The sequence below is a fragment of the Barbatula barbatula genome (genome assembly GCF_947034865.1).
Source record: "Barbatula barbatula genome assembly, chromosome: 4".
NCBI classification, from domain to species: domain Eukaryota; kingdom Metazoa; phylum Chordata; class Actinopteri; order Cypriniformes; family Nemacheilidae; genus Barbatula; species Barbatula barbatula.
This window is the reverse complement of record NC_136768.1, coordinates 2,297,339-2,308,719: the sequence shown is the minus strand read 5'-3', so window position 1 is coordinate 2,308,719 and position 11,381 is coordinate 2,297,339. Positions and strand designations below refer to the sequence as shown.

Sequence of the window (11,381 nt, the reverse complement as noted above, 5' to 3'; positions counted from 1 at the left end):
ACTCAACCCTCTCTGGTCTAGGTATTGACTTGGACTCAACCCTCTCTGGTCTATGTATTGACTTGGACTCAACCCTCTCTGGTCTAGGTATTGACTTGGACTCAACCCTCTCTGGTCTATGTATTGACTTGGACTCAACCCTCTCTGGTCTATGTATTGACTTGGACTCAACCTTCTCGGGTCTCGGTCTTGACTCGGACTCAACCCTCTCTGGTCTATGTATTGACTTGGACTCAACCCTCTCTGGTCTAGGTATTGACTTGGACTCAACCCTCTCTGGTCTATGTATTGACTTGGACTCAACCCTCTCTGGTCTATGTATTGACTTGGACTCAACCCTCTCGGGTCTCGGTCTTGACTCGGACTCAACCCTCTCTGGTCTAGGTATTGACTTGGACTCAACCTTCTCGGGTCTCGGTCTTGACTCGGACTCAACCCTCTCTGGTCTAGGTCTTGACTCGGACTCAACCCTCTCTGGTCTAGGTATTGACTTGGACTCAACCCTCTCGGGTCTCGGTCTTGACTCGGACTCAACCCTCTCTGGTCTAGGTATTGACTTGGACTCAACCCTCTCGGGTCTCGGTCTTGACTCGGACTCAACCCTCTCTGGTCTATGTATTGACTTGGACTCAACCCTCTCTGGTCTAGGTATTGATTTGGACTCAATGCTCTCTGGTCTATGTATTGACTCGGACTCAACCTTCTCTGTTCTCGGTCTTGACTCTGACTTAACCCTCTCGGGTCTCTGTCTTGACTTGGACTCAAACAAGCTGGTCTCTACTACAACACTGCAGGATTTATTAATCTTAAAGAGACAGTTCAATCAAAAATGAAAATGTTGTCATCATCTACTGCCACAGTAGGGCAAATAAATACATTAACTAATGTTAAAGAACAACATGTTAATGTGTTTAAGTGTTACCCTTATTACATTTTTCTTTTTTACTAAACATGCAACAGTTGCTGAACAGTTTTGCTCATAAAATGCATCTTATTGCTGTAAAAATGGCTGCACTCCAAATAAGCTTGACAAGGGTGGGCTGGTGCCAGGTATGTGGCTCAGAAAGCAATAACAGCCCTTGAACTGAAAGAGAAATGAGTTACCTATCCAGAGCGTCTCCGTCGTCCCACACTGCAAAGACAGGCTCCAGAACAGATGTCTCTCTATCGGTGACCTACACAAATGACTAGTACTGAGCCTGTTGGATTTCATGGAGTAAATTCTTGAGGGTCTCCAAAACATTTTGCTAACCCACCTGCACCTGTGAAATCCAAAGGTCCTATTCTGAAGTACACCAGGATGACAAGTACACCTTCTTCAACATCCTTCAGTGCATGGGACTATGTGGTCTTTACATTGATGCTGGTCATCTCTGCAGGCATCGGGCTGTATTTCGCCTTTACTGGGGGAGGTCAGAGAAGCTCCGCAGACTTTCTGGTGGGTGGACGGAGCATGACAGCAGTACCCGTGGCCCTGTCTCTGACAGCCAGCTTCATGTCAGCTATCACAGTGCTTGGGACACCAGTGGAGGTGTACCAGTATGGAGCTATCTTCATACTCATCTGCTTTGCTTACGTTCTGATGGTGGTTGTGAGCTCTGAGATTTTTCTCCCTATCTTCTACAGACTGGGCATAACCAGCACCTATGAGGTGAGATGGCAACACAATTTAATTTTTTTTACCAAAATAGTAGATTCTCTATAGTGCAAATCAGACAGACAAGGATCTGAATACAAAGGTTTAACATATTAAAGACAGAAAATGATTAAAAAGTTACAATCACTCATTGAGGTTTTTACAAGAGAATTGATTTAAAAGTTGCTGTATTGTTTGATTATTTATTTGCAGTACCTGGAGACGCGTTACAATAAAGTAATTCGTCTCATCGGAACAGTCCTGTTTATAATACAGACAGTAAGTTATTTTTTTGCTATACAGTTTTAGTGAATATACAGTTGTCTAAAGGCATACGAGTTTTATGTCTTTCTTCTCTCAGGTACTTTACACAGGTTTGGTAATTTATGCTCCGGCTTTGGCTTTAAATCAAGGTACATTTGAACTTTTTTGCACTTCACACACATATTATGCCATGTGTAGGTTTATCATGTCGTCACTGTAGATTTGTCTGGCACTCATGACTTGTTAAGTGCATAAGTGTTCTCGATAATCCACACACACAGTGAATTCTTTCTCTACAGTCACAGGTGTGGATCTTTGGGGCGCTGTAATATCAACTGGAGTTATCTGTACCCTCTACTGTACATTTGTAAGTTCACTAAAACACAAGCAACAAATCCTAAACGAAACGATAATAGGCACATACTGATTCAATTCATGGTCCATTTGGACACTTAAAAAAGTGCCATCTGCTATTAAAGTGATAATATAATATATAATGTATATACCTGTATACTATATTTCTTGTCATATCTTCTTTGTTCTTGTTGGAATCTATGTCCTAAGTTCCTCTTACCTGACAGGGTGGTCTTAAGGCAGTGGTGTGGACGGATGTGTTCCAGGTGGGCATCATGTTGGCTGGTCTCTTGGCCGTAATCGTCCAATCAGTGCTGCTGCAGGGAGGAGTTTCCACGATCATCAGTGACTCCTACCAGGGTGGCCGGCTTAACCTCTGGGAGTGAGTTGACTGTCTATAAAAGCATGAAGCATTATTTAAACCTGCCATCACTCATGATTTGTCCACCTTTGATCCCAGCTTTGATCCCAACCCACTGAGAAGACACACATTCTGGACCATCGTGGTGGGAGGAACGTTCCTCTGGACCAGCGTTTATGGGATCAACCAAGCTCAGGTGCAAAGATACATATCGTGCAAGTCACTGTTTCATGCCCGGATGTGAGTATCACACAAAATACAAGACTCAAATAAATGGAATGCAATATGTATCGTTCTTATTGTTTCTGTTTTGTGTGTACGCAGGGCCTTATACATTAATTTAGTGTCGCTTTTGGCTATTACATTATGTGCAGTATTTAGTGGCTTGTGTTTATACTCCGTTTATAAAAATTGCGATCCATGGACCGCCGGTGTGGTGTCTGCACAAGACCAGGTAGAACGTTGTGAACCTGTATGACTTTCTTCTGCAGAACACAAAATAAGATATTTCAAGGAATACTACTAATTAAGCCACATTGGTTCTCATTGACTTCAATTGGATGTACGCAAACATATCTCAAAATATCTTTTTATATTCTGCAGAAGAGTTTTGAATGGCATGAGGATAAATAAAAGTTGTATTCTTAGGTGAACTAGTCCTTTAACGATATTAGGATTTTAAAAAGGAGTTAAACCACATTCACTGCCTGCATCTCTCCTTAATATGGAATAAGCTAATGCCGTACCTGGTGTTGGACATCTTGAAGAAATACCCTGGTGTGCCTGGACTGTTTGTGGCATCAGCGTACAGTGGTACTTTAAGGTTTGTTGTGTATTAAAGAAACAGGACTAACACACCATCATCTCATTCCAAACCCATTTGACTTTCCTTCTAGCGCAGAACACAGTATGAGATCCATACGTTTTATCACAGTAGTGCTTTAAAAACATTATATGATTTTGTATTTTACTACAGTACAGTCTCCTCCAGTGTGAATGCACTGGCTGCAGTAACTATCACCGATCTGATGCGACCGTACCTCAGTCTGTCAGATAAACAGCTCTCATGGGCTTCAAAGGGAATGAGTGAGTCAATCTTTGCCATTCAGGCTAAATAGCATTTCTAAAGAACCCATCTGACCGTCTTCTCCATCGCAGGCTTGTTTTACGGTGTTGTGTGCATTGGAATGGCTGGACTTGCATCTTTGATGGGAGGGATGCTACAGGTGTGTTAAAAACACACATGTGCATGAATAAAAATTTGCTTTTGAAAGTGAAATTCAGACACGTGTGTTCGTCCCCTAACAGGCTGCTATTAGTATCGTTGGAGTGATTGGCGGACCTCTACTGGGCCTTTTTTCTTTGGCTGTCCTGTTTCCCTGTGCTAACTCAAAGGTCAGCACAGTTACTGTAATAGAAAATTGTGATTTCTTGCAATAGAAAGTGTAAAAGTCTGGTTGGCATTACAGGGAGGACTGGCCGGGCTGCTGTGTGGGCTCGCTCTGTCTCTGTGGGTGTGCATCGGAGCACAGATATACCACCCGCTTTCAGAAAACAATAGACCTTTGGATCTCTTAACATATGGCTGTAACCTTACATTACCGGCAGATGGCTTAAACTGGACTATAGGGCTTGCAGAAAGAACCAAAGATGATTTTGTACTGAAAGAGGAAAATCTAGACAGGTGCGCACTTAAAATAATTCAACTGCAAAATATACATGAAATCCATAAGTAACAACCAACTATTGATTCTCTCAACAGGCCGTGGCTGGCTGATAACTGGTACTCTCTTTCATACCTCTACTTTTGCCCGATGGGTACTTTGGCCGTCATCATCGTGGGTCTTATCGTCAGCGTTTTCACAGGTAAAATACATCCGCCTTAGTTTCTGACATGTGACACACCTGCATACTGCCTCCTTTGTTCTGTAAAGCTGATGGCACTTTTTGTGTCCAAGGAGGCAGACAGCTAAAACTGCAACCAGGGCTTACGCTATCAAAAGAGGATCTCACCTGTTACAAAGCCTACAATGCATTCAAAGAAAAGGTGAATATACACTTTTAACACACATATACGTATAAAAATAGACATAACGCACATTATTCCCATTACTGTCTATTGTTTGGACTCACAGATTACAGGCAGTTCGGGAAAGCTGGATCTGGCACAGGAGCTGGAAAAAACATTTGGAAAAACCAACTTTGCTTTCTGTGATGTAGAGTCATCTGCTCCGACTCCATAAATATACACATGAACATAAGAAATTGTCTCTTAAATCAGTGGTAGTAAAAATAATCATGTTCTTTACTTTTCTAATATGTTATACAGACATATAAATACGTACAAGGCAACCCCCTGAAGAATATTTTAAGTGTCACATATTTCAGTCTGTTACATGTAACAGAGAATCTCATGAGAGATCAGTTCTCCGGTTCATAATAGCGTTTCTTCAGTGTTCTGTATTTCCTGAGGAAATACATCGCCTCAAGTTCTTTGATCACAAACTCTCCACGGTCGACCAGATTTTTTATTTCCTCAGGATCCGTCACATCTTTGTTCTTCATGAAAGCCCCTTTAAGACGCTCCCTGAAGTATGTTGAGCCTTTTGGATAGTCCCGGCCAAGAAACAGAAGCTTTGGAAGAGTAGGAGGAAATAAATTAGTCAAGCAATAGATATTAATCACATTAGTCTTGTTAGTGAGTTCACTTGTGCAGGTCTTTGGTATTTGCTCTTTTTAGTTAATAATTTTATGAAGAGTATAGAAAATATAAATAAACTTGCCTTTCTCTCATGCAGTGTTATATCTATTAAAGGTTTACATGAATTACCAATGGATAAAAATTGAACCGCATTTAGGAATATAGTGAGATAATGCTTACATTCTTGTACAATCTGATCACCTCTCCTCTCAGTGGATTGGTCATTTTACAGTATTTCTCCTGATCCGGAGATGAATCCAGACCCCAAACAAAACATAACATTACACGTGTACAAATGTTTTGTCATAAATTGACAAAAGTATGCTTGCAAAATATAAAACACAATCTTCAAATATTTCTTTAATAAACATGTTCTTTATTACACCAATGTCATTGCTCACCTACGAGTCAAGTTCATAACACAAGCGCTCGCTCAGACGTGCGGGGGAAATGCCATGGCATGGAGGTTTTTCAAAATAAAAGCCAATCGGCATATTACATTTTCAAACTTGATACTACACGTTATTTTCCACACGAATAAATTATGTGTAATTTTAGATCAAAGGAAACATGTTTTAAAACATTGAAAAATTATTCAAAGCTCTAATGTAATTCAAGTTTTATATTAACTCTGATCACCCTGAATAAATATACAATACACATAGGCCATATTAAAACATTTACCCCCAATATTGCAATAGATTCCTATATGAAACCTCCCTTTAATGGAAATATTCTATGCATTTAACCATATCATGTAGTTATATCATGTGAATTGAAGTCTGCAGAGTTCCTCTCGGTTATCCAGATGCACCCCCGCTCATCTTTCTGTACAGAAGCAAGTACGCCGTCCTGTCTCTAAAAGAAACAAATACCTACAAGAGCTTAGAATATATTATATATTTAATATACTATTTATTTAAAAGGTATTATCCTCTTTATTAGTGTTTATAGTCGTTAAATGTACCCTTTATACGTCTCCTGCACATTTTCCCAGGTGGCCTAGGACAAAAATGTATACAAAAATAAAACAAAAGTTTTTTTTTATTTCTATCTTGAATTAAATTATCATCTTTAAAATATGGTCTTACTTGTCGAACAGTGCTGTCATCGGCATAGAACCAATTATGATCATGAGTGGGCCGGATGTAAGTAGTGTAATGACCACATAAGGCAGTTCCTATATGCACTATGACGGCATAGAGACTGTAATACTCTTTAGCCTAGAAAAAAAGTAAAGTATACGCATTAAACAAGTCTAGCCTTATAGTAATGATGCTATGACTGATCAAATTTGTGTAACATGATATTTATATATATATATGTACATTTTCTGATTGTCCAACATTAAAAATGTTCATCTGTAGTGTTTCACCGAACGTGACTCTGTTTCTGAGTTTCCTGGTAAATCCATCATTTCTGAATCTCTTGAGGTGGATACACAGCACTGGAGGCAGCGACACAAGTTTCAGTTGCTGCATGGAAATTTTTTTACAACCGTAACATACCCAAACAATTATCTGTTAAAATAAAGTAAATGTCACATGCTTTGAGCATGTGCTCCAATTTTTTTGAATTTAACTTAATGCCAGTTAAAATGAATACATCATAAATTTACAACAGCGATAAAAAATTGTAAGGCACACACATGAGTGGATGGCTGTTTCATCATGCACCTGTCGCAGTAACACTCGTCACCATACATCAGAGGTTGCTGCTGGGTAAAGGATTGGACACAGCTCTCCTGAACAACATAAAGAGTTATATTGATGTAATCCATGTGTGTGTGTTTTAAAGTCGTTGACTTAATAAATTGCTCATTGCTCTACATTGATTGGAATATTTTTTTAACAATGTTGATCTTCATTAATGACTTACCAGGGTGTTGTCTCCCTCATGAATCGCCAAAGGGAGGCTGGATAAAGAGTTGGGCGTTTTTTGAATGAGTGTGCATTCTTTACACATCACTTCCGTCTCCACCTTTATCTCATAGAGTTTACGGATTTCCTCAGCCTGTCGAAGCAAACATTTTATGAATTGTGTGTATTGTAATATGTGCTTTAACACAAATGAAACCTACCAGGTCTTTATCAGTCATCTGTTTCTGTGTGAGATTGAGTATTCTGTGGAATATTTCATCTGCATCATGTTCAGTAGATCCTACAGGACAATTAAAAACACACAGAAGTGGAAGCATTACAATTAGTGCGTAAAAATCACATCTATGTATGAATGTATGTAATGCTTCTACACGTCAAAGAGGCTGAATTGCGTGTCAGATGCATACTGTATATGGAGTGATGGTGGAGACAGTCAATGAAGTCTCTGTGTGAAGAATGATGATTTGAGTCTTCCATAGCACGCAGAGTGTTCTTCAACTGCATGGGCACATTATTCTGCTCAGCCTCTTCTGCTGGACGGTATCTTTAAAAAAAACAAGGCTGGACCATATTGTTAAACTATTAAGTATCCTATTCAGATCCTATTACAGCATACATAATTTGCGATTGTGCTGTGTTGTGTTATTCATAGAGATGAAGTTTTACTTGTTCAGTAATTCCCGAAGTTCTGGGGTGACGGAGAAAGACTGAAGCAAAGCATTAATACAGCAGGTCAGGCCGTAGTTGGTAAGGCCTCTCACTTCAGAAAATAAAACAGATCCTTTTATTATTTGCAACATAATGTTTAAGGTATAATATCTTATATTGTTTAATATATAGAGAATATATGTACAATATGTATAAGCTTAAGCATATAAAGAATCATTTGTCCTACTTAGAGGTGGGTAGAGTATCCAAAATCTTTACTCAAGTCAACATTTTTATATGATATTTTAACCAATATTTAAATTATTTTGTATTATCATACGCAGATATCTTTCCAATATACACACAGAGACTAAAGTAGGACAAATACAGAAGAGACAAGCATTTCTGTAAATTCAATCTAGTCCTAATATCAATGTAGCCTACACAACTACCTTTGTTATTTAGAATAATAGACCATGGCAAACTAAAGTGAACCTGCAGAGTTATGCGATCACAAATAATTTAACTAAACTAAGATGATCTAAAACACCTGCAGTGCTCTCTTATATGAAATACAAACCAAACGAATGGTTTCACATGATGCGTCACAGATGTGTGTTGTGAAAAGCTCTTCCTTGTAAACATACATGTGACCCTATTCAGACGGGTTTGCCCGTTGTTCAATTAATGCTTTCAAAAGAATCACTCACTCGGGAAAGCCCGTACAAAGACACGACCACCTTGAAATAAACAACGCATTTTATAATGCATATTTTAAAATGAAGGAACTAAGGAACGTCACGCAATGTAACGAAGTAAAAGTACAGATTTTCTATTAGAAATATACTCAAGAGTAAAAGTACACACTTTCAATTTTGACTTTAAAAGTACATATTTTCCTAAAATGTTACTCGTGTAAATGTAGCGCGTTACTACCCACCTATGGTCTTACCATAAACTCTGTAATAGTCCAATGAATAACAGCGAAAATAACGAATTGATGTCATTTTAATCCAAGTAAGCCCCATCCACAGACATGTATTAAGTACAAAATCTTCAGTGTTCTGTTTTCAGTAGAAACACAATTGCATTTAGCTGTGTGCAATAGAAACCGATCGATTTATAAATATACATAAGAGCCCGAGTCGAGTCTGTTACAATACTCCGATCACTGTAACTTGTCAGGATCGGATACAAACATGCACCGAAAAGGTCATTTTTACTTTCACTTTCGATTCATGCGCAGGTTTGTCACCAATAACACGAAACTTATCTGTGACTGCACGCACCCTGCCGGAAAAACAACAGAAACTGTTACAGAGATGTCTGATTTAATGTTCATGCAGCCTATTGCTTTTAACGGGATCTGTGTTTCTATACTGGTAATGTGTTGGGTTCTTTTGATGGGATGTTATCAGATTGTTCTGCGTTTGAAATGAAAACCATTGGTAACTGCATTGTTTTTCTCAGGGATTACAATGATCAGATCGTTAAAAACAAATATACACACTTGTATGTTATGTTTCATACATACCTCTTTGTTTATATGATTTTTAGAATAGCTACCATTCCATACACATTGAGTTATATTTACATTTTTGTACTGGTGAGTTGATATGCTGAACTTTGTTACATGTACAGTTCAAATCAAGCTGTGATGGCAAAATCCCCCCCAAACGAAAGAAAACTGTTACATTTATTTTCACAATTTCTCATCTCCTAGACATTGTATTTTTAAAATAGGTTATTAGACTAGTCTAATGCAGACCATGGGAAAGTGACGACTATGGCCAGACCTTATGTATTTATAAAAATGTGAACACTTTTTTTCACAGCGAGGTCCTTGACACAGAAATAATTTAATTCCAGGCATTGGCTTTGTAATACGGTCCAAACATGGTATTCCACGCCTGTTGCAGGAGTCCGTGCAAGTGAAGGAGCCAAGGGAATGCTGATGGAAGAGCTGAGAGCGGAGAAAAGATATTTAATAATGTGAAAACTGCATAAAGTGAGTGCATCAAAATAACTGATGTCCTCAGCCTTCTTACCGGGGTCTATACGAATAAGAAGCAGATACAGCAACATTACAGCCAGAAAAACTCTTGGTAGAGAGATGGATCGGACTCTCACACTGGCTGCTGAGAGACCTCTGAGCAACAACTCCATGACCGAATTGAGCCTCTTGCTCGAATTATCTGTCAATCACACAAATGTACACATGATAATTCCATCTGTGATATGCCAGAATATTGAAGTCAACTCATATTACGTTTATGTCTGCAAAATAATTTTATTCAAAGCAAATAAACAGACCTTTATGTGAAGCAGCAGTTGATGTCGTCACAGCTACGGATTGAGGATCTGGGTCGGACAATAAAGCATTTTTCTCTTTTTGAAGGTCTACCAAACTACGGGCAGCTTGTCTCTGTTCCTCTGTGAACGCAACCTCTCCCACATCACTCTCCAGCAGCTCCAGGGCTTCGGCCGTGCGACCCATCGGTATCAGTATGTGAAGAAAATACAGTTCAGACACTGTGCTGTACCCTGATTGGCTCATGTTACTGGAGCAGTGCAGCCAATCATTAACTGCGTCCTTCATGACTGCCCATTCACCTACTTTCACGTACAGCAGAATGCTGGAAAACAACATTTGGGAACCATTAGTCGATTTTCATGCCAAGTGATGTTAAATTGCATGTTATTTATTGGTTAAAGTGTGGCAGTTGAAAAAATCCCTCGTACCACATCTGGATAATCTTTGCAGGAATTTTCATAGTTTCTCCATATTGCTGTAAAACCCATGACAGAACTCCACGCCATTGATTGAGCTCCGCCAACGCCTGAATCCCCACTATAGTCAAAGCAGCTTTCAGTTCTTCATGCTTGAAGCTGGGAGGACAAATATGTATTGTTAATGAACATATCATACAAATCCTGTTTTTGGTCATGAATGAGATTCTGAATTAAATAAAACTTACATGTAAATATCAAAACAAAATGAACAGGATGCAAATACTATAATATTCTATAACATAAGAGTCAATCATAATTTAATGTGGTATGTTGGTATCCTGATTTTTCTAATATTGTTGCTAAAACTGACATATGCCATGTGTTTAGGTTAAGTATGCTCAATGCCTTAATCATAAACTAGCCTACATTTTATCTGCATTCAGTCTGACCCACCAATTCTCCTCCTGCTCTGCAGAAGCCAAACTCTCTAGTCCTTTCTCACACGTGTCCAGGGCAGCCTGAAAGTTTTTCTTCACCATTAAATATTCAATGGCAGTGTCCACAGGAACCGCTACCGGACTCGCAGGTGGACTTATCAGCCGAACCGAGCCCGACCCGCGGCCGCCAGTTAAAGATACGGACGAACTGCTCCTCATTACTATTAAATATTATTCCATCTTAAACCCAATTGTTACACTAAAAACGTATACAAGATTAAATCAGTAAACACATACACACTGCAAGTTTCGCAGCTGCGGTTCCGCAAAGGACCCTTGGGAAAATACCCGCCAAGTTAAAAGTCAT

At 39.1% G+C, this 11,381-nt stretch overlaps 4 protein-coding genes across 11 annotated transcripts; 1 reads left to right on the top strand and 3 right to left on the bottom strand.

The window, feature by feature from the left end:
* The first annotated feature begins 1,086 nt into the window (after nucleotides 1-1,086).
* Nucleotides 1,087-5,702, top strand: slc5a8 (solute carrier family 5 member 8). Its single transcript, XM_079454569.1, has 15 exons — nucleotides 1,087-1,651; nucleotides 1,850-1,915; nucleotides 1,998-2,049; nucleotides 2,200-2,267; nucleotides 2,482-2,636; nucleotides 2,715-2,855; nucleotides 2,940-3,069; nucleotides 3,350-3,438; nucleotides 3,592-3,701; nucleotides 3,774-3,841; nucleotides 3,924-4,010; nucleotides 4,085-4,299; nucleotides 4,378-4,481; nucleotides 4,574-4,662; nucleotides 4,751-5,702. The coding sequence occupies exons 1-15, from the start codon at nucleotides 1,301-1,303 to the stop codon at nucleotides 4,856-4,858; spliced, it is 1,833 nt and encodes a 610-aa protein (XP_079310695.1). The 5' UTR covers nucleotides 1,087-1,300; the 3' UTR covers nucleotides 4,859-5,702.
* Nucleotides 5,037-5,752, bottom strand: lyrm5a (LYR motif containing 5a; the record flags this gene model as incomplete). 2 transcript variants are annotated; one of them, XM_079454581.1, is made up of 3 exons in its annotated part: nucleotides 5,718-5,752; nucleotides 5,497-5,556; nucleotides 5,037-5,249 (listed from the first exon to the last, which is right to left on the bottom strand). In XM_079454581.1, exons 2-3 carry the CDS (start codon nucleotides 5,539-5,541, stop codon nucleotides 5,037-5,039), a joined length of 258 nt encoding a protein of 85 aa, XP_079310707.1. In that variant the 5' UTR covers nucleotides 5,542-5,556; nucleotides 5,718-5,752. The 2 variants fall into 2 exon arrangements, with proteins under 2 accessions (XP_079310707.1, XP_079310706.1); XM_079454580.1 differs by having other exon boundaries at nucleotides 5,497-5,724.
* On the bottom strand, nucleotides 5,666-9,074 carry usp18 (ubiquitin specific peptidase 18). 6 transcript variants are annotated; one of them, XM_079454570.1, is made up of 10 exons: nucleotides 8,785-9,074; nucleotides 7,863-7,956; nucleotides 7,604-7,740; nucleotides 7,397-7,476; nucleotides 7,195-7,329; nucleotides 6,965-7,060; nucleotides 6,645-6,791; nucleotides 6,408-6,539; nucleotides 6,284-6,318; nucleotides 5,666-6,174 (listed from the first exon to the last, which is right to left on the bottom strand). In XM_079454570.1, the coding sequence occupies exons 1-10, from the start codon at nucleotides 8,870-8,872 to the stop codon at nucleotides 6,117-6,119; spliced, it is 1,002 nt and encodes a 333-aa protein (XP_079310696.1). In that variant the 5' UTR covers nucleotides 8,873-9,074; the 3' UTR covers nucleotides 5,666-6,116. The 6 variants fall into 6 exon arrangements, with proteins under 6 accessions (XP_079310696.1, XP_079310698.1, XP_079310700.1 ...); XM_079454572.1 differs by having other exon boundaries at nucleotides 8,797-9,056; XM_079454574.1 differs by having other exon boundaries at nucleotides 7,604-7,757; nucleotides 8,797-8,936.
* On the bottom strand, nucleotides 8,836-11,344 carry pex26 (peroxisomal biogenesis factor 26). Of its 2 annotated transcripts, XM_079454576.1 has the most exons (6): nucleotides 11,312-11,341; nucleotides 11,031-11,235; nucleotides 10,587-10,733; nucleotides 10,158-10,480; nucleotides 9,893-10,039; nucleotides 8,836-9,807 (listed from the first exon to the last, which is right to left on the bottom strand). In XM_079454576.1, the coding sequence occupies exons 2-6, from the start codon at nucleotides 11,231-11,233 to the stop codon at nucleotides 9,704-9,706; spliced, it is 924 nt and encodes a 307-aa protein (XP_079310702.1). In that variant the 5' UTR covers nucleotides 11,234-11,235; nucleotides 11,312-11,341; the 3' UTR covers nucleotides 8,836-9,703. The 2 variants fall into 2 exon arrangements, with proteins under 2 accessions (XP_079310702.1, XP_079310703.1); XM_079454577.1 differs by having other exon boundaries at nucleotides 9,370-9,807; nucleotides 11,004-11,344.
* Between the last annotated feature and the right edge of the window lie 37 nt (nucleotides 11,345-11,381).

Bases quoted from the DNA above. Each gene is read 5' to 3' on its own strand.
- slc5a8 (XM_079454569.1), top strand. From the start codon at position 1,301: ATGACAAGTACACCTTCTTCAACATCCTTCAGTGCATGGGACTATGTG. The intron at 2,637-2,714 runs GTGAGTTGACTG...CTTTGATCCCAG, and splicing joins GGCCGGCTTAACCTCTGGGA to CTTTGATCCCAACCCACTGA. The intron at 3,842-3,923 runs GTGTGTTAAAAA...GTCCCCTAACAG, and splicing joins TGATGGGAGGGATGCTACAG to GCTGCTATTAGTATCGTTGG.
- usp18 (XM_079454570.1), bottom strand. From the start codon at position 8,872: ATGGGGCTTACTTGGATTAAAATGACATCAATTCGTTATTTTCGCTGT. The intron at 7,061-7,194 runs GTAAGTCATTAA...TATGTTGTTCAG, and splicing joins ATGAGGGAGACAACACCCTG to GAGAGCTGTGTCCAATCCTT. The intron at 6,175-6,283 runs GTACATTTAACG...TGTTTCTTTTAG, and splicing joins GTGCAGGAGACGTATAAAGG to AGACAGGACGGCGTACTTGC.
- pex26 (XM_079454577.1), bottom strand. From the start codon at position 11,233: ATGAGGAGCAGTTCGTCCGTATCTTTAACTGGCGGCCGCGGGTCGGGC. The intron at 10,734-11,003 runs GTAGGCTAGTTT...TTGTCCTCCCAG, and splicing joins AGACTGAATGCAGATAAAAT to CTTCAAGCATGAAGAACTGA. The intron at 10,040-10,157 runs GTCTGTTTATTT...TGTGATTGACAG, and splicing joins AACTGCTGCTTCACATAAAG to ATAATTCGAGCAAGAGGCTC.